This window comes from Stegodyphus dumicola, chromosome 7 (assembly GCF_044657685.1).
Source record: "Stegodyphus dumicola isolate Sdum_Otavi_A_Nest chromosome 7, ASM4465768v1".
Classification (NCBI taxonomy): Eukaryota; Metazoa; Arthropoda; class Arachnida; order Araneae; family Eresidae; genus Stegodyphus; species Stegodyphus dumicola.
In genome coordinates, this window is record NC_140774.1 from 152,921,435 (window position 1) to 152,943,262 (window position 21,828).

At 31.9% G+C, this 21,828-nt stretch overlaps 2 protein-coding genes across 5 annotated transcripts in view; one reads left to right on the top strand and one right to left on the bottom strand.

Moving 5' to 3' along the window:
* egg (SET domain bifurcated histone lysine methyltransferase eggless) overlaps positions 1-16,460 on the bottom strand; it is a 318,317-nt gene extending 301,857 nt beyond the window's left edge. For 2 of the 4 annotated variants that reach the window (XM_085820928.1, XM_085820924.1), the window contains exon 1: positions 16,237-16,460. Coding sequence is in view for 2 of the 4 variants with exons in the window: in XM_085820920.1 (XP_085677046.1) it covers positions 1,122-1,879 (758 nt within the window). In the remaining 2 variants the exon portion in view is untranslated. Of the gene's footprint in view, positions 1-1,121; positions 1,895-16,236 lie in introns of those variants that run through there. The other 2 variants (XM_085820920.1, XM_085820919.1) reach the window with 1 other exon arrangement.
* The window catches only part of LOC146996550 (uncharacterized), a 193,038-nt gene that overhangs the window by 63,899 nt on the left and 107,311 nt on the right, over positions 1-21,828 (top strand). Inside the window, exon 2 of the transcript XR_015042212.1 lies at positions 19,716-19,833. The gene's annotated coding sequence lies outside the window, so the exon portion shown is untranslated. The remainder of the gene's footprint in view (positions 1-19,715; positions 19,834-21,828) is intronic.

The window sequence follows — 21,828 nt, forward strand, 5'->3', positions numbered from 1 at the left end:
GGCAGATAGTCCTTATGTGGTCTACTCTGCTCAATTAAACGAATACTTAACAGATTGAAATAATTTGCGTTTTATAATACATCTGAATATGTTACTCTCATGCACGCGACAAAGAAATGCTTGGAAAAGGATATATACAGTCACGTTGAAATGTTGGCAAAGCACCTATAGATCAAATATCTATAATGATATCTTTCTCAAAGACGGAAAACTATGATAATTTGTCCTCCACACCGAAAAAAAATCGCCATCATCGCACTGACATTTAATAGGATAAGTAATAAATCTGCAAGCATTTGGAAATATAACAAAGTAATTTCTAAATTTCAGTTAATTGTAATTATTTAACTTCTAATATCCAACCCCAATTCCATTTATCTGACAAAATAATGTCACAAACTGTGAAAGTATCTTTATTCACAGCAAGATCTTTTTTTTTTTTTTTTTTTTTTAAACTAAGAATAAATTGGCGAGGGCACGGATTAAATACTCTGAGTATGGGATATAAGCAATTTTTTTTTGTTCTTTTGCTTAAAAAAAAATTACACAATTTGTAATTGAAGTTATATTTAAAAATACAATGCGGAAAGTATAGCTATTACTTTAAACAGGTGTTAAACGAATTATAAGCTGATAACTATAGCGTAAAATATTAAAGTATAAAGTAAAATGTATCGGCAGCATAACATAAATAAAATATATAATGTTTTCTTGCTAGAATAATGGAAATAAATTAAATCCTTGTTTTACTGACAGATTAAATAGTGATAAAAACTAAATAATACACATTTAATAGTGAATTTCAGAACAATCTATTACATCATATACAAAAAAGTAATTGCATGATATGCTTATATGATATATATGATAACACGCATGTTTAAGTACAAAGATTAAAAAACATATCATGTCTATTTGTACATATGCATATAAGCGCGAATATACAATATTTTTTTTTAATTATTATTCCTAGACTAAGTAACTAACAGTCTGGGAATGACAGCCTGCTTTTAGCCAACACCTATACTAATATCCGAAACCGCGGCATATCAAGCAGGTTTTAACATGATATATGCTAACTGTATGTGTGCACCTTACACATATATAAAAGATGTTCTTACCTTGTAAATTCTGATGATGAATTCGATGTGCCATAACGTGATTTGATCCACAAATTATTCAAGGTATGGTTGGAAGTACTTGAAGAAACTTCAAAATTGGAACGTTGATGAGATGCTTTTGGGATTATTAAATTTGCGTAATCAGGAGACATGTCATTTTTGAAACAGTTAATGATATCCTCACAAATATAAGAATCATTTAGCCATTTCCAAGATTTCCCATCATCCACGGGATGATTGTGCCGAAAATTTACTTTGATGATGCCAAGTAAGCCTTCTTTGACGAAATCATCTTTGTAGCGAGTATTTTTGTTTTGCTTTTTTATCCTAACCAATAATGATGCTTTGCAATTTATTTCTTTCGAACTTTTAAGTTTACCTTTCACTTTTAGCTTCTTTATTCCATACGACGAATACTGGCATACATAATCTCTTTTGAAGATAAATTTTGATGCAACAGAATATAAGGAAACCGATCGTCTTACGATCCACTTAGTGTAAGTTTTTCCCTCAAACTCTAAAAGCCAAATTGGAAACGTTGTGGCATCCACATCGATTCTTAGCTCACAGTAAAATGATCTAGGTGAGTCAAACTCACATTTCAGTACTTTAGTTTTGAAGTCCTGAGGTAACACTCGCTCTAAAGATTTCATATTTGAAACCACACAAGACTGTCTGCATTCAGCGAAGCTAGTTGGTTGATTGATTAAACTGAGAATGAACGCACCGCTTTCAGTGATGTCAGGCAGTGTCTTCATTCCACATTATACCTGAAATTAGCTATGATTGGTTGAAAAATATAATCGCCAGAGAAAGGTTACCATATTATTCGAGCCTATCAAGTATATGGATGAATTCCATGACACCGAAAGCATACTTAATGAAATCATTATGGTTAGAAACGAAAAGGAATTCAACTGGTCATATTCTAGTGTATTCATTGACTGATTTATAGCTACAACCAGTACTTCTGTTTACAATGAAGAAATTTTGCGCCACGATTTTTTTTACAATGAATAAAGATATTTTGTAGATCCCTAAGATTTGTTGTTTATTTTAAAATATATGCATATTTTTAATAGGACGTTAACAATCTTTAATTTACAATGTAATGAAGTGGAAGGTACATCATTTTTTCAAGAAAGAGGTCTTTTACCTGACAAACGAGTATGCGGAAAAAACAACATGAAACTTTGTTAGAAATTGGTTCAGCGATTCCTGAATATCATTCATCACTGCTACTAGATTTATATATTCTTGGGCAGAGGAGCTGACGTACATGAAATGTTGTTACAAGCAGCTTAGTATGTGTGAAAATGCTGCAGTGCACTGGAACAATTAGATGCGATAAAATAATAACTAATAATTATAATAATAACAACTAATTATTATAAGGATTCCTAAAAATAATTGTAGGAAACGACATGTGAATAATATTGTTATTATTATAGTGTTATTTTTACATTCGCGCTTCACGAGTTTGGCGAATTTATAGCTGAGATCTTGAAGCAAATCTAAAATCGCCAAATATGGTTGGGGGCCTCTATAACAAAAGAAGTGCCAATAAACGCATTTTTAGTCACATCTAATGATGATGAAGATCGCCAATGATGACGAAGTGAAATATATATACCGATCAAACAGGCTTTTAAAATTTATTCGAAGTACATTTCTTCACCTGAATACGAGAAAGCATATATATACATTTTTTAAGGCTCAAAATATACTTCTATAACAATGGAAAAAAAAACAAGCGTTTAAGTTTTTTTTTTTTTTTTTTTTTTTTTTTTTAAGTTTATGGATATCGAAGTACAGTGAGACTCAAGGCTTCTCAAAAACGATCCTCTTTGAAAGTGATCAACATTTCAGAGAATATAAATGAAAATCTGGGTTAAACATAACCATTCTAAAAGACGACCACCTACTTCCACGGATGTCTAAAATCAACTTATACTATAAAGTGGTCGTATTAGAGGAGTTTGCTGTATGTCCATTTCACTTTTCCTTTAGTAAAAGTTAATTCAAAATGCATGCAACTAAATTTCATTTCTTTTACAAGGCGAATAGATAGGACCAGAACGCAAATCACCAAATTCCACAGACATTCACCCACCAGCGGCCGAGCGGTCAAGTCGCTGAACACTGATAGTTCGGTCCGAATCCCGCGAACGGACTGGCTACATGAGCGTTTTCGTGGTTTTCCCCATGTGTAACGTGTATACGAGCCAGTTTCCCTTAGAAAGTCCTCCACGAAGGCATCCCTCCCCACAGGCAGATAACCCTTGAGGCTTTGCCGTAATTAAATAACCTAACCTAACCTATCCACAGACATTCGAGTGAATCAATTGTGATTAGTTTCACAGATGATATTCCTTGCTACATCTCGCAAGTGCTATTACCCTTTGCTAAATGTATATTCTTACACGTTTTGATGTGATTACCATTACTCAACTTTACATCAATTCTCCAACCACAGAAAGACATATCCAACCATTTCCCTGGGTATTCTCTAGACTTCTAGCTTTATAAGAACTTTCAAAGTCTACACTCTACGCTTGGTTTTTAAAATATCTCTTAGAGAAACAATTGAAAAAATACAGAGTCGGGTACGGATACTTCCCTTACTTTTTTAATCAGAAAACTGTCTTTTATTATCAAAGCTATTTTACAATCGATATTTTTTATTATTAAAACCATTTTACAATGGATACAGAAATCTCAGATAAAGATTTTAGGCTTCTTTCTGAGAGCATAGAAGAGAGTACCTTAATTTGATTATACAAAGTACTAACTTTTAGTTAATAAAAAATTCTTTAACAGTTACAAAGTCATTCCATATCAAATAATAACAGCAGATGAAGAACGTTTGAAAACCGCTGCATCTTCTAGATTTAGTAGTTTTTACATACTGTATTCCCCCCCCTGGTAATACGAAGAGGGGGACAAATTGTATGGTTTTAATAATGGGAAATATAAAGTAATAAATATACAGATACATGTAGGAATCTTAAGTTTGCGTATACCTGTTATTAATGAGTTCGGTTCCTCACATTTTTTTCTTGCGGATACTAATGTGTATATTTTCAATCAATGCCTGTTCAAACTTATTGTTTCGTTCAGATATAAAATTTCGTTCGATAAGATATAAAATATTTCGATATTGACTTCGAACGCTGCGTTCGTTCGCTTAGATTTAAATTGATTTTGTTCGTACAGATATAAAATTCATGCATACAGGTCTGCGATATCTCTTATGAATACATATTACGTCAGACAAGAAATGCAATAGTATCTGAAAATTAAAAATGCAGCCAGAATGCACGGAATCCCGAAAATCATCTTATTTTAGAAAAGTACTTACAGTGGATAGACAAAAATATGGAAACACCTTGTGAAATGCATGTTTGAAAAGAAAGATTGATTTAATGAAATATGTAGGTGGCGCTGACGTTTTTGACTACTGACGCCACCTATAAAACTTCGTAAATGTGCTAAACAGTTCAGTTGTTGTCGGAGTACTGTTATGTGAGGTTGTCATTGCATTATGTCAGAGTTAACAGACTTCGAACGTGGGCAAATTGTTGGAGCACGTATGGTAGGTGCTTCCGTAAGCAAGGTAGCCGAGGTGTTTAGTGTTTCAAGAGGTACTGTATCGAAGATTTATTCCGCATATTTGAAAAGCGGAAAAACATCATCTGCTAAATCACAGCGCGGACGAAAGTGTGTCCCGAGTGATCGTGACAGACGATCATTAAGGGCAATTGTGACGAAAAATAAGAAGACCACAGCTGCAAAAGTTACTGCTGAAATGAATGTTGTGTTACCGAACCCTGTGAGTACCAAAACAATTCATATTTCCATGAAATGTGAAATCTTGTAAAGGATTAGTATAAAACCTGAGTAACAAATTATTTCCTATAAGCAGTATGCGGTTAAAAAGCGTATTCTTATGATAACTTATCAACCCTTAAGAAGTAAGAGTAAGGTAATGAAAAAAAAATGTTTTTAAGAATTTTCCTTCATTTTCTAAATCTACCCTTTTGTGTGAAAGAGAAAATTCAATGGAACTCTAATTTTTTCCTATGAAGGCATGCACATTTCTCGTAACAGAGGAAAACTGGAATATTTCACTTTTCCATAGATTTATCTTTAGACTTACTTTCATCGGAAAAAGAAAATGATTTTACATAAAAAATAGGATATCTTCCACTAAACGACCTTGAAACAGTTACGATCAAATTTATATTTATCACTCAGTGGTTCAGTTTCAAAGCAAATTTTGATATTTTTTAATCATACATGAAACGAATATCATCTCCGAGTTAAATTTTATATGTCTGCAACAGATATTTCAGTGGCTTTCATATTCACATCGTGTAAAAGACTTCTAGTTTCGATTATTTTAATTTATATTATTGAGAAATATATTGATTATTTTCAGAAAACTTCATTTCAAAATCATATTTTACCACTCTGAAACTTTTGAATAACACTTTCTACCATAATGACAACCAGCTACTACATTATTTTTAACAAAAACACAAAAATTTTTTCTAATTCCTCTTCTATAGATACTAGTAAATTCTGCTATAGAAAGAAGATTCGATTCCTATTATAACTCTATACACTATTTGCAAAGAGAAAAGACACTCTAGATGATAACATAGCATCATATCACCCATATATTTTTTAAAAATTTAGAACAATTTCAGTAAGGCAAATTATGTAAAGAGTTTTCAAATACGGATATACTAAAAGAAACTGCTTAACATACCGCTCTTTTACTTTTAATCATTTAAAGAAACCCAAAACATTAATAAAATATTTCAATTGTAAATGAAATGTAGTACATCTATACAGTCATTTAATTCATAAAATACCAAATTTTGAAAATAATAAGAGTAAAAGCAACACTATATCACGATTTAGAAAGAGATTTTCAATAATGAGTGTGAACATATGCTCTTCATGCAAGATTTTTTTATCGTCTGACACCAAACATCTCTTTATTTCGTAGATTCATAGAACATATACCAATCTTTTTCAAGCGATATATATCGTTTCACATTAATTAGGGAGTGCCATGCGAGTTTAACTGCAGGTGTTTCCCGAATGATACTAAAATTTTTAATATTTTAAATCATTCATGAAAATTTTTGAATAATAACGATATGTCATAAAAGTTTGAAAATTTTACCTGCTATGATACAGCTTCAAAAATATAAAAATATTTTCAAAATCTCAATTCCCATAAAAAATTTTAGATATTCTTGTGTAAAGTTATATTCGAAATTATATCACTTCAGTCGAACAATTCACATTTTTAGAAATGCAGCACCATGTTTTCCAAGACAATGCCATTATGTCCAAACTTATCAGAATGAATCATCTAAGGTAGAACGGGGTAGTTTTATTATCTTAAATTGCTAAACAAGTGATTAGGGAAGAGAGAGCCTGTTAAACTACCATTACTAGGATATGTTAACAAGCCTCACTTGGCAAGCCTTGGGCTTTAACAAGCCTTGGGCAGAATGCTATGTGGATGTGAAAAGCAGTAAGACCTTGATACAGAACCAGTAAGTCGCGTTCTTGCTGGTACTGATGATGCTAAACAAAAGATAAGGTAAGGCAAATACCAAGCAAATTTATGAAAATAACCCCTGATTCTTGTTGCCGTAACATCTTCAATAAAAGTACTCAAGCAACAACAAAGGAATGATTGATAACTCATTCACCAAGCGCTGAAAACCTAACTGCCATTCATTATCATGAGACGTAGAACCAAAAAGCTTGAGTGGTTGGGTGGCATTAGTATGCATGGACGTTGTTTTTTAGATAAGGTGTGTCCTGCCCTCGATTCGAGGGGCGCATGCGGCCCAAAGCAAATATCAATGATCCTCCGGGAGTCAGCTGGGGGCTAGCTCCCGGTGATTTGGCTAGGACCTGTACCTAGACAAACTGGACATCTGGGGTATACAATCGGTCTTCCTAGTGACTAGAACCATAGTGTGTTCGATGGTAGGTTTAGGCTTGGCAGCGACCGTACTGATATTGTCTTGTCTGCGCCTTGGTTATGGGGAGGCTACATGGTTAGATTTCGAAGTTTGACCTTAGTGTGGCTCCCCTTGGTCAACATTTGGGAATGGACTACGATTTACCATGTTCTTTTCTTTATTGGTGGATGCGTTGCCGTCCACCTTTGATTTGTGTGCAATTTCCCAGACTTTGTGTACATATAATTTCCCTGGGTTGATCGGAAGGTTATGCCTCCTTGGATCGCCTCTAGAGGTTGGGTATTATAACCGTGTAAGGCATCTAATAAGGTAGGTCTGGGATGCCTTTCTCCTTAAGGTACTGTCATTATATGAAAAAATATCATAAATTAATAAAATTACTTAAATATGTTTTATGCATTTTTCGCTCACCAGCCATAGCTAGTATTAGGTAGCGGCGACTCGCCAGAGCAAATTAGAACTAATGCGGTCAAACCCGCACATGTTTCTCCTAGAGCTGAAATATAAAAACAATTTTCACCGGTCAAGCGCATGAGCAAACCAAAAAAATTTTCAATGAAACCTACGCAATTTTCTTACTTTGGGGGTCACGAGCTGCCGCAAGTATTAGAAATAATTTGTATGGCCCAAAATTATCTCGTCTTCTTCCACTGTGGCGCAGGGAAACCAAAAGTTGGACACTTCTGATTTAGATGCTTCTGATGCGAAAACAGCAACCCTAGAATCTGGTGATTTAGGAATTATACTTTAATTGAAAGTATCTGTTAATGGAATGAACTTTTAATGTATGCGGAAAATTTCTTTTGAGTTTTATGACTCAACAATCCAAAAAAATGACAGGTAAAAATTTAAAATAACTATAGCAAAACGATGGAAATGCACGGATTATATAAAATAAGAAATATCATCTACTGATCGAACACCACAGAAACGACCACAAGAAAACAAAAGCAAATACGCAGGACTGTCTCAAAGAATCAGGGAACAGCCGTTCTCTCAAAAATTGGAACGCGTTCGCCAATACGCATAGTGACTTTCGGAGAGTTCAAAACGGTTCTGCACGCATGCGTCATTCGGACCGATTTATTGACGATAGAGGGAGGATAGGTATCATCTCCGGAAGGGATAGCAACTTTTGAATTTCCACTTTATTCTTCATCGGTATACGGAGCTTTTTCGTTACAGGACACCATTGAAGCAAAATTTTTCTAAACACAATAAATATGTTTCTGAGGTTAGTTATTTCAATAAATAAAGAATTAAAATAGAATGCAGACAGTAAGTTTGATTCATTTGATTATGCCAAAAACACATTAGATTAGTCTAAAGGATGGGATGCCTTCGTGGAAGGCTTTCTAAGGAAAACTGGCTCGTAATGACGTTACAAATGGAGAAAACCACGAAAACGCCCATGCAACCAGAACATTCGCCTGGAGTTGAAATCGGAGGTCTCACAGCGGCCTAGTGGTAAAATCGCTGAATACTGATAGTTCCAACCTGAGTTCGATTCGGTTGCTGGAGGTTTCACCCATGTGTAACGTGTATGCGAGCCAGTTTCCCCCAGTCGTCCACAAAGGCCTTTACGCAGATAGCTCTAGCGCGCTTTGCCATAATAAACTAAACCAAACCAATTAACGAAACACGAGTAGAAATAGTGTTCAGCGACTTTACCGTCGGCCGCTGGTGGGTACTGTAAGAGATAAGAATAGCACATTTAATTTAAAGCAGCTAATAGGAAATACGTCGTATTCGAAAATAAGGTAAAGATTACTGAATTAATTTCAGTTGAAATAAAACCGGTGACGTTAGAATGTTTTCTCGTGGGAAATCTAAAGTTAGCCTAAAGTTCGTCTAAAGTTTTTCTTTAGTAAACTGGCGTGTGTTGTCCAACAACTAATAAAGCCTGAGTAAAAACTAGGCCAGTAAAAATTTTTGAGAAAATGGAAACATTTAAACTGAGGAATTAAAATACCATTTGATTGATAATTATTGAGCTTAAATAAAAGTAAAAAAAGTAGAAAAATTAACTTGCAAATATTTTATTATTAGAAAATATTACAGAACACACAGATGAATATTTGAGCCTGAGTAAAAACTTTAAGGCCAACATAGAAAATAACATATAAGAAAAAAATTACAAATTCTTAGAAGGTTGTGTAGGAGCCATTTCTTCGAATTACTTCAAATATTCTTGTTTTCATAGATGAAATGAGTTTTTGACAAAGGGTGGGGTCGGTTTTATACCATTCATCTTCGATAGTAGATTTCAGCTCTGTTGTTGATGTAAAATGTCTCCCATTTGCATAAACTCTTCTTGCTAAGTCACCCCAAAGGTTCTCGATTGGGTTGAGGTCAGGTGATCTAGCTGGCCATTTCACAGTTGCAACATTGTTGACTTGAACCAATTTTTTGTGCTGTTACTCGAATGGATCAATGCATTGTCTTGCTGATATTTCCAATTTTCTCCAGCAAGACATTCAGCATTTGGCAAAAGATGATTTGTTAGGATATTTTGGTATCCTTGTGAATTCATTCTACCTGAAAGGAATGCAATTGAGCCCACACCATTATAAGCAAAACAGCCCCAAGTCAAGACAGACCCTCCACCTAATTGGCGCTTGGAGAATATTTCTTTTTCATTTCTTATATCATGCCAGTAGAAATTCCAGCCATTTGGTCCATCCAAATTCCATTTTTTTCGTCAGAAAAAATAATTTCTATCCATTGGTTGTCCCAGGTCATGACTTTCTGGCCAAAGTTCAAACGCTCTATTTTGTGTCTCTGCAGTAACTGAGGTTTAGTCAATTTTGCTGTATAAGTGAACCTTCCAGACCTTCTAATTGCGTTATAAATCGTTTTTCGACAAACTTTTAAACCTGTTGTCGGAATCAGTTTCCTGTTTGAGTACTTTCCAGTAGACACAAGTTGGCAAACTCTTCTTTCTTCACGCGAGGACAAAGCTTTAGGTCTTCCCCCAGTATTCTTTTTACCATAATTGTCTTTCAATGTTAAAAAATTTTTGACTACAGTCTTTGATCTTCCTATCTTTATCGCAATAGCACGACTACTCATTCCTGTTTAAGACAAAGCTTCAATCTCTCCTCTTTCACGATCAGTTAACTTCTTACCTTTCGCCATCTTCACAAAGATCATCAACACTTCGAAGAAACGTATGACAAATATGAAAATTGCAGCGTTGTCACGAGCTAGTAGTTGCAATGGTAATTACACGATTATATTATATTTATTTTTAAAAAATGACTGGTGGCCTTAAAAGTTTTTACTCAGGCAGAAATACTAACTTTGTAAACAATCACATGTTTCTCATAATTATGTATTTACAAATTATGTTTATAGCATTTATTTCTTATGAATGAACTTTAATAATTAATATTATTTGAATCCCTTTTATTTCATTTTACATTTTCACAAAAATTTTTACTGGCCTTAAAGTTTTTACTCAGGCTGTAGTAGACGTTTGGGAGTGAAGCAGTGAATGAATTTATCATTATTTCCGTTGCGTGTTCTGCTGATAAAATTCTTTGCTCTTATACCTTCATAACAACTTTTCGTTTGTCATATGAAATTAGAAACGTTAAGGCCTTTATTAAACCTGAAAATCATTTTTCATAGTTTCCTCGACTAGCTTTCCTAAAGTAACCCTCTTAGCTAACACGTCTGCAAAACGACTCTGAACTTTTTGGCACAGTGCCTGCCAATGTTTCGTCAAACGAATGATATTACAGACTTGGATTTCACACTTTAGAATCGAAAAGATGAGGAGGGTTCAGCAGGATGTAAAGGATTGGTTTGAGTTATTTGGAGATTACAGCACAACAGACAATAGGAATCTGTCTATGGCGATGAATACCTTCGAGGAGGAATTTCTAAAGGAAAATTCTTCATTCGGACAGAATAAAAGACTCTTTTTCCCAAAACAGATTCCGAAGAGATTTTTTTCCCCTGATGTCTGAATGTATCTCATATAACTCCATAACGAGCAACTGCAGAACGTTGAAATTTTATACTCGTACATTGGAGTAGTACGAATGCGCATCTCGAATTTTCGTTGCAATTCGCCTACGATTAATTAAATTCTTTACTTATAATATTACATATATAGTCTCACCTTATTACCCGGCTCGGTAAGCTCCAAAGCTCTAGGTTGCTTGCTTTAAAAGCGGTTGAATTGTGTTGTTCTTATGTTCCGATTAAGGTTTATGTCTTTAGTTAATCTGCATGCAATAGTTGCAGAATTATCACCGATTTAAAAGTTATACAAAGCTTAACGATTCATTTGTTTACATTCGAATCTTTTAGTAGAATTGTGATTTACGTCAGTTTCTGTATCAACTTCAGTGTCTTTTTGCCGAGTGGAACCAAAAGTAAACTTTCAGTTTTGTCTGCATGCAGTTGTAGAATTATCAACAATTTAAAAATTTAAGTGATTGTAGGCTGAACAAAGCTGCCATTTGTTGACATTTGAAACTCTTAATAGAATAGTGAATTAAATGAGTTGGTGCACTAACTTCAGTATCTTTTTGCCCAGTGTGGACGAAAGTTAACTTTTAATTTGGGCACCGAAAATTTTACCTTCCTGCCCGTTGGTCGAATTGTTTACTCTTGCGTAGAAACTTGAATTTTCATTCTAAAAAAAATTTTTACCTGTTTTTAAGTGTTTTCGTTTTAGGTTTTTCTGTATTTTACAATGCATTTTTGTCTTAACCGCTAAATGAGAACTGAATTGATTGAATGAGAAATATATCTCTAATGAAATTCGATAAAGTAAGTTAAATGAAGTACAGCAAAAAATATGTGCAATTTAATAGGCAATGCAAGGAAGTCATGTGATGGTCACATCAGATATTTTATTTTAAAAGAAAATGTATCACAAGAATTATCGTCTGCATTTGGTAATTATTACTTGTTTAGCAAAATATATAACTTATTTTCGTATCTTAAGCAAAGCTGGCAAGGCGGTATAAATTAACGACTAATTTTATTAGAAATTTAATAATTGATCTTTTTTAAAGATGGTAAAAGTATTCGAAATATCCAAAAAAATCCTCCATATAAAGCGTTTAATTATCTTTACCATTATAAAACGATGGAAATTGGTTAGAACCATTTAAAATACTGAAGTCTGAACCACAATCGAAAATAACATCAAGGAACCGCAGATTTATTCTAAGAAAAACCAAACAAGAATCAAAAATTAGTACTGTAAAAGGTCCAGGAGATTTAGAAGAACACTTTGAAATAAAATTCAACTCTCAAACTCTTAGAAGATTCATTTGGAGCATATGGATAAAGTATGCGATCAGCAAGAAGAAAATTCTTCGTCAACAAGAAAACAAAAATACGCCTGACATTCGCAAAATCTATAGTGTAAGTAAAGATTTATTAAATTGGAAAAATGTTCTTTTTGGAGAAAAGTTAAAAATTTAATATATTTGGGTCAACTAGATTAATCAACATATGGCAAGAGCCGAATTAAAAATTGAATTCGAGAAACCTATTGCCTACTACTACTCATTGGGGTACACGAATAATGGTTTGGGGAAGTATCTCTCTCTGCCTATGGAATAAGAAATTTAGTATTTCTCGAAAATAATATGGATACAAATATTCTTAATGAAAACCTGAACAGCATCTGCAAGAAACCTTGGAATGCAAAATATATTCAAGTTCTATTAAGCTAGCGATTTTAAACATAGAGCTCTAAATATTCGCTTGAGGTTAATTAATATACAAATATTCTTGAAATTACCAAAAGTAAATATTCTCCGAAATTACATCCTATCAAACATGCAGAAAGAAAAGGGGGGAAAATGGTATTTCTTCCAAAGTTCTACTAAAAGCAATTACGTCAGAATGGAACATTTGCGAAAAAATTAGTTTAATCCATGCCAAAGTGTATGAAATTAAAGTCATTTTAGCTAAAGGATATCCAACAAAATAGTGAATGCCCCTTTTTATTAAATATAAACAGTTTGTTTAAAGTATCTAAATACTTATGCGAGTTCATTTTCAGAACCTTTTTTAATTATTATTTTTTTAACCAAAAATGTTTAGATTAAAAAAGTTTTTCAAAACAAACAAGCTTAAAACCAAATAATCAATAGTATATGTAAAAATATTTGATGAAGACACCACATAACTTCCTTGTACGGCCTATTAAATGCACTTTATTTAACCTTATATCCACGAATTTCATTATTTCATTAGATATATTTCTAATTCAAGCAGTTCAGTTCTTCGCGGTAAGGCAAAATTACATAAAAATCAGTCCTCTTTAAAAACTGTAAAATAAAGAAGAAAAAAAAAAAACTTAAAACACCATAGGGGAGAAAAAGAAAAAAAAAAAGAAAAGAAAGAAAGAATTAAAATCAGTTTTTTAAAAAAAAAGTAATTAGGCCAGCGGGCAGAAAGACACGATTTTCGGTGGACAAAATTGAAAGTTCACCTTTTGGTCACATTCGCCACAAAAGTATTGAAGTTGGCGTACAAACTGTCTTAATTCACTATTCTATTAAGAGTTTCAAACGCAAACAAATGGTGGCTTCGTTACACTTAGTACAACTTAAGCAACTTTCATATTGTCGATAATCTACAACTATTGAATGCAGATAACCTAAAGGAATAAAAACCTTAAACGGAACACAAGCACAAAATAATTCTACAACTTTTAAAACAAACAATGCACAACTTACCAGCATATAAAACTAAAAATAATAAGGTGGAAATACACACACACATATATACGGTTTTATATATATATACGGTTGGTGAAGCCGATTACAACGAAAAAGAGAGGTGCACAACTACATTTTATAGCAGTCCAATATACAAAATTTCAACATTCTCAGGTTATTCGTTTTAGATTTATGCGAGATGCATACGTACGTAGGTATACATGTCAGGAAAGAAATCCCTTATTAATTCACTTTAAATCCTTTTACAATCTGTTTCTCAAAAAAAAAAAAAAAAAAAAAGAGTCCTTCATTCTGTTCGTAAGTATGGACAGGCAAAAATATCGTTCAAATGGATTCGAGAGCGGTCAAAATGGATATTTTCATTGAAATTTGAAACCCGAAATTTTTCACGATTAAAGGACGCATTGTAATCGCGAAAATAAGTAAAAAAAAAAAAGTCATTTTGATAATATTTAATAACTGATGTTTGCAAATCAAACTGAAAAGCACAAGTGTCCGAAAACAAATGTAAGCCACTGTATTATTGTATAATTGATAAAGAAATAATGCACAATATAGCAATCGTTTAAATATCGAACTCAGATATTATTTGTACGATTTCCAGCTATGTCAATAAACTTAGTTTCGCAAAACTAAAAAGTTGACATTTCAGTCAAAATGTGAAAAAGCAATTAGTAAAAAAGGATTACGTGTGGGTAATGAATAATGGCAAGCACTTAAAATTTACATACATTTAGAAAACAGATAACTAATGGAAATTTATATCAAACTTTAATGTAGCTATTCACTTCCACCAGAAATTATACGAAAGCAAAATAAAATAGAGATTAAGATCATACACTGGAAGAGAGAACTTTACATTTAGGAACACATTACTTAAAAACATCAAGCAATTTCACTACACACACATTGTAAATGAAAAATACAAAATAAATATAGCATAAGAATTCTGGAAATTATTTCTTTTTACTGATTATGACAAATGCAAAATTGCTAGGGAATAACGCCAAAGCAAAAAAGTTCTGAGCCAAAACGCCGATTAGAACCAGACAGCCCCTTCCCAAGACAGAAAACCAAATGGCGAAATGAAACAAAATGGCGGCAACCGGAACACAAAATTGCCCGTGTAGAATACGCAGATCTGAGCAAGCTGCACAATACTAGCAAGAAAAGAAGCCCTTCGGCAGTAGCCACTCCTATTACATCATGTGACATTCCTCCTATCCACAAATCATTCCAACAGTGCATGATAGTTACTACTTTTCTGCAATCCATATCCATCTGTTAAATACACGTAACAAATATTTATTTAATCACAGACTAATATTCTAATCATACTTCTCAAGTATAATAATATCAAATTTCATTAGAATTGCCATATTTTTCTTTTTCACTTAAATAAAAAAAATTGCGTAACAACAAATCATTAAAAAACACATTTTTTATCCAACCTTTTTTAATATCCCAATACTGACCATATATTTTTTAATAATTAGGCTAATAAATGGGCTTTTGTAAACATTCGTAAGAGTTAACTAATTTATTATAGCAAGTTTGCTGTTAAAAACCACACACACACATAAAAAGAAAACGGTGGTGTTGGTGTATTTAATTATGGCAAAGCACACGAGGGCTATCTGCCTAAGGGGAGGGATGCCTTTCGTGGAGGACTTTTTAAGGGAAACTGGCTCGTATACACGTTACACATGGGGAAAACCACGAAAACGCCCATGCAGCCAGCCCGTTCGCGGGATTCGAACCTCGGACCGAACTACCAGTGTTCAGCGACTTTACCGCTCGGCCGCTGGTGGGCTAAAAAGAGAAAAAAAAAAAACGGTGTGGAAAAAATAACACACGTTTTGTAAACAGCAAATAATTTAAATAAATAACAAAGTATTTTGATACTAATTTACATATAAAAATAGAAATTATTATTAATTGGAAAATGCTATTTTAAAAGAATTCATAAGTTTAATGGTATAAATGCAAAATTCAACTCATCAGCTTTTGATTAATTTTAGAGAACAACACTGCACATTTCACAAGAATTCGATGCGGTCCCCATCTTCTTCAAGCAGCAAATTATTCTGTCTAAGAAAACTGTATCAGATTCTCAACAAAAATCCAAATGACTTTTATTTAAATTAATGCCATTCCGTGGATATTATTTTTTTTCTCAAACTTGCAAGCTCCTCAAGTTATTACTATTATTACTATTTAAAATCAATCAACGGTATCATTTATAGAGATACATACCAAGGAAATTTTTTCAACAGGTGTTTTTACGATCATACCATAACACGAATCTTAATTCTGATTTATATTTAAAACATCAGGATGGCAACGGAATTATACACGCAAAGCGCGGCAAAATAAAGGCATTACCTCTAAATACTGGAGGATCGAATGATAAGAATGAGTCTTCTTCGATGCAGTCCTATCTTCTTCAAGCCGCAAATTATTACAGAATTACTGCAAGAAGGTAAGACTAACTAATAATCTGACTAGTAGTTGAGGGTTAATGATTAGATGATGGTTAATTACAATAAAAATTTCAAAGCTGAATTATTGATGGACAAAACAACCTGCTCAACATCAACACACTCACCAAATGACACAACAGAATAGACAGGGTTGCAATAACTAACGCACCCTAGACCTAGACTAGATTTTGGCGATATTTGGCTTCAAATGCGGTTAGAAATGCCAAGGTCGTTTAAAAACGTTTCGGTTGGCGAAAAACGATCTTCATATTTCGACTGCTTTGTTTTGTGATTCATATACGTTTTAGAATACAATGAATAACAATTAATTTTTGTTACAATTTTGTCAGCTGAGGCTTTCAAACTTGCTATTTTTATTTTTTACGCTTTCAAAACTTTTTATATGTATTTTTAAATTTTATTTTATACTTTCTTTCAACTAAATTAAACAAAATGTTTTTGTGGAAAATGCTTATTTTTTTTAAATGATTCTTAAAATCGCAAACGTAATTTTTTTAATATTTTAATTTTTATTGCATGAAAAATCTGATTTTTTTTTAAATTCGTGATAATATTTTCGTTTACTGTAATCTCGTTTAATTATTTTTGTGATATCAGTGAATACTGAAAAAAGATGAAAATAAAATTATCATTTTATCACCAAAATATTGCATTCTTATTTTAAACCTGTTATAAACGAATTAAATCAATTAGCAAAAGTGCCTCTCCAACACCAAAAGCCTAAAATTTTCCTTGTTTAATAAGTTCCAGCCTGAAATTTACTTTGATTTTAATTTACTTTATTCCAGCCTATAATATACCTAAGCCTAAAATTTTCCTTGCTTAATAAATAGCATGCAAAGAATATGCATGTTTTAAGTACTTTACGGTTCTTTTTACTTAACAAATAATTTAGGCTATCTTCATACTTATTACCCACATTCTATTACTTATAAATATTCTTGAGACAAAATTTCCACTAGGCTTCTTTCATTAAATTTTCTACTGGTATTTTTTTTTTTTTTTTTTTTTTTTTCCGCAGGCTAAATTTAGTGCGATTTTATTTTAATACCTGGATCATGTTTATTTTTGTGAGGAAAATTTGATTCCATTTAAAGAATTGGTATCTGTGTCATTTTAACATTTCAGATGAAAGAAATTCTTTATGTTAATGAAAGGGAACGAATTTTTACAGTTGCAAAAATCCAAATGAGACCAGGTTTTAATTAATTAATTTCTGAATTTCTCTGTATGTTAACATCATTCACACAAAATAAAAAATAAAAAAAATATGAAAGGTTCTAGATTTTAATGGTGGCTCCAAATGGTTCTTTTCATGTTTAATATGGTTTATCAGTATAAATTCAATAGAGATGGCCCAGGGGATATAGCGATACATTTTATAGGATACTAGATGAATATGCATTTAGACTAACATGGGAATGTTATATATCTTCTGTATATTTGAAAAATGAAAAAATGTATAATGCCATTCTATACAATTATTTAATATTTTTAATTAGATATATCATGAATTAAATGCATTTTAATTTAAATCAATTAGATTAAAAATAATAATAATATTCTTAAGAACTGTATGTGCTGCTTTAGCTTAGTTTTTTAATCACTAGCAGATTAAATCTGAAAAATAAGCAACCCATTTTAAACAGTGGACGTCATTTAAAGAGAATCAACGCAAATACCTGTTTCAAGAATAATAGACCTTCTGGACCACCCTTCCCCCCCCCCAAAAAAAAAGTTTGCTTTTTAAAATCGAAGGGAAAAAATTGTTCAATGGAAAAGAAACATAACACGTCTGACTACTGAGATATTATAACTTAAGGAACTGTTATAATATAAGAATTTTCTCATTGCATTTTTGTATTCTAATGAGATGTATTTTTCTAATTTGCTAGAAAAATTTATTTTACGATCATTTAAAACTATTTTGAATATATTTTTATGCAGAAACTCAAGAGTCATCATATCAATCTCAGCATAATTTACTTGAGAGTGCTTTGCCGATAAAAATAAACAGCATTGTAAATGTTGCAACTTTTCATTGTAAGAGGACGCTGTTGCACCGACAGAGAATATTCTCTTCTATATGTTTACTAATAAAAACATATTAGAGTTTCAGAACGCCTTTTACTTCCTTTTACTCTGCATCTTGTTAAGACCATGAGTAAACCAAATAAGACGAAAGTATTAATCAAGTGGCCGCCATCAGTCGACGAAGAAGGTGAGTTTCTGATGGAATTGTTACCTAACATTTGTAGCGCCGTTACGTTGTTGCTGTATTAATGTGACGAATCTTTTTAAAGTTTTTCATTAAAATGTAAAAGGACAATTTAGTCACTAAAATTTGTTCGCACCAAAACAAGATCAATTTATTAATAAACCATCGATGTCAAGTCGCCTTTCGTATCGAATCATGAAGTATTGTAGTCTTCTTTCGAAATCGAAACATTAAAATAATGGCAATTTCCAGTTTGTATTTAACACGTTATGAGAATAAATAAACTGTTAATATTTTAATAATATTTAGCACTTTTCTTCTTGAAACATTTATTAATTTGGATTTTTTTTTTTTTTTTTTTTTTTTCAGAAACATTTATTTTGCAATGGAACTTGAGAGTTTCGGCATTATTGTACATAGCTCTTTATGACAATAAATGAAATATCAACATACATTCGTATATAGTTAAAATTAAAACGAAAAAGAACTGACTTCATTTCTTCCCCCCACCCCATATATGCACTGTTATTTTTCTTTTTAAAAACGTGCTTGTTTATGAAAAACACATTCATAAAGTTTTCTTAAGAACCATATTTACTCTAAAATAAGGCTCCTCCGTTTTTCCCCTATATTTTTGTTCTAAAGTTTGTAGGGTCTTGTAATCAGGCATTTTAATAAATGAAATTGCAGAATAAGAGGAAGGAGTTTAATTTTCAAACTATATATAATATAATGACTACAATTTTTAAATGCTAAATAATCATAGAAATGATCACAGTATGTATAAATTGCTTAACTTCTAGCTATAACAGCCACATCTTAGTTAAGCGATCTCAGTTTAAACCGGCATCTATTATACTTGTTACAGATATAAGTAAAAACAAACAGGGGTACTTTTTGATTATCTGTACATCTGGTTTAAAATTTTGCTGGAACTGCCATATTTTTGGCATATTTTCGATTACACATATAACAACACGCATGCACATATTATAAACGTAGTTTGAATACACACGGATTTAGATGCTTTATATTTAACAATCATTTCATAGTAAAAATGCAAACATCGGCTACATAAATTTTTATTTTTTTCTCACAAAACTGGGTCTTATAAAATGCTTTTCCTCCTTCTTATTATTTAGGAACTGAAGTGTACCTGTGAGCAGCCAAGATAGACACATATACGTTTTCCACTAAATCACAAAATCGCCAATGTGTTGGTGACTTTTCATGGGTTTTGTGTAATAAGAAAGTGCTCAGGTAGGTAATAATTTATCATTAATTTATACTATTTTTTCCCCATACCACAGTAAAATATTATATTTTATTTAATGGGGTAGCTTTCCTTTCATTCTAATAAGAATCTTACCCCCCATAAAATATTTACCTACATTTTTACTTCCTAAAACTTATTAAAAATGTAAAAGGGGTGTGATTATAATTAAATACGGTAAATATTTAAGAAAAAATAAGCAAGTGGTAGAACATTTATGAACAATGAATGTCCTTTGGCTAAAGTTATACTTTTCATGTATTTTGAAGTGGTTTAACTAAATCGTTCATATAAGAATACTCGATTTTGCTTCAGTTGTCCGTTAATTTTTTTATCATTATTTGGCTTTTGATGAAATATCCTGTTACCTTATTCTTTTCTCCTCTTTGTTGTGTATATGTTTGATAAGGCTTAAGTCTGGAGAATACGGAGGTGTTTTGATAAATTCAGAACATAAGCGAGCATTAAAAAAATACATGTTTAGAGTCATTATCCTGGTTGAACTGAAATGGGTTTCCCATTTCAACTTTTTCCTCTAGTATTGTCAGTTTTCATTAAAAACTTTTGTATTTTTACCTTGATGTTTCCCATAAAAGTTAACTTTTCTCTACTGGAGACAGCAAAAAGTATCTCAATATCGTTATGTCTTGACTTTTAATAGGTGGTACCAAGGTTTTCCAAATTCAATTCTTTGTCTCCCAAATATATTAAATTTTTATTCGATAGCAAATATCACATTATTTCAATATGATAAAATTTTGGTTTAGATGGATTTCGCAAAGGTTAGAGATTACTTCTTTGTTACGAAGAACCTCCTTGCTTCCATTCGGCCATTGAATTCCTATGCCTTGATTCGTCTGATGGTTTCAGGGTTAAATTTTATTGCAAGCCTTTCTTCTAATGCAGCTGCAAGTTTTACAGCACTAAGCTTTGGGCTTTACTTGATTGTTTTATAGGTTAAACCTGAGATTCACTGGTGTTACTAGTTTAAAATGCAGTGCAATTTCAATGTCGATTCAGCTGTTCCACGCAGTGTCCATCGTTTTATAAAATCCAAAATAACTAAACGCTTCACATTAACGACGTTTGAATTGATTTTAATTTTTTTAAATGTTGTGCAATGAAATTTTTAAGAAAACTAGCAATTGCTTTGCAGATTCTTATTATATTCATTTGAAATTTAAACTTTAAAATTATTTTAGTGTGAAGAAGTAATAATTTAATTCCGCACCAATAATTCCTATGATATATTTTCGTTTAAATTAAATGTAACAAAAATTTTCTTCTGCAAAATCTCTCAACCAGAATTTTAAGTGTCCGAATTATCATTATGTTAGTTTGATTTTAGCACTTTTTTAATATATATAGAATATTAAAGAAAAATGTTTGAAGATTTATTTTTACAAGAAGGTTTTGAAATAGGTAAACAATAGTACTAATACAGAATCAGTATTTTAAATGTCTAAAAAAGTTAATGTTTTGAAATAAAAAATATATATAACAGCTTTTCTAACATAACCGTCAAACATTCAGACTACCCGGAACATAGTAGTTTCTAAAAAATGAAACTATGCAAAACAATTATCATCATAAATTCGAATTCTTTTATACTCAAAACTAAAGTTCCGATAAAGTATGGCATTTAAATTGCATATCTAAGAATAAGAATAAGAATAAGAAAAGCAAGAGAATTAATTTTAATTCTAAAAATTTCTACTGTCCTGAAAATGAATAATAAACGTTAACAGGAACACAACTTGGCATCATAACTGATGCTATTTAGTATAATTAACTTACATAATTAGCAGTGTTTTTATTTAAAATTAAACACTAGACGAAATAAATAATAAAATAGCTGAACATAACATCCAAACTAAAACCTTAATATATATTTTAGTTTGGAAGACAACGGGCATTCGCATTATATAAATGTTAATATAAGTAGAGGAGAAATGGTGCAAACAAAAATTACCACTTACCGA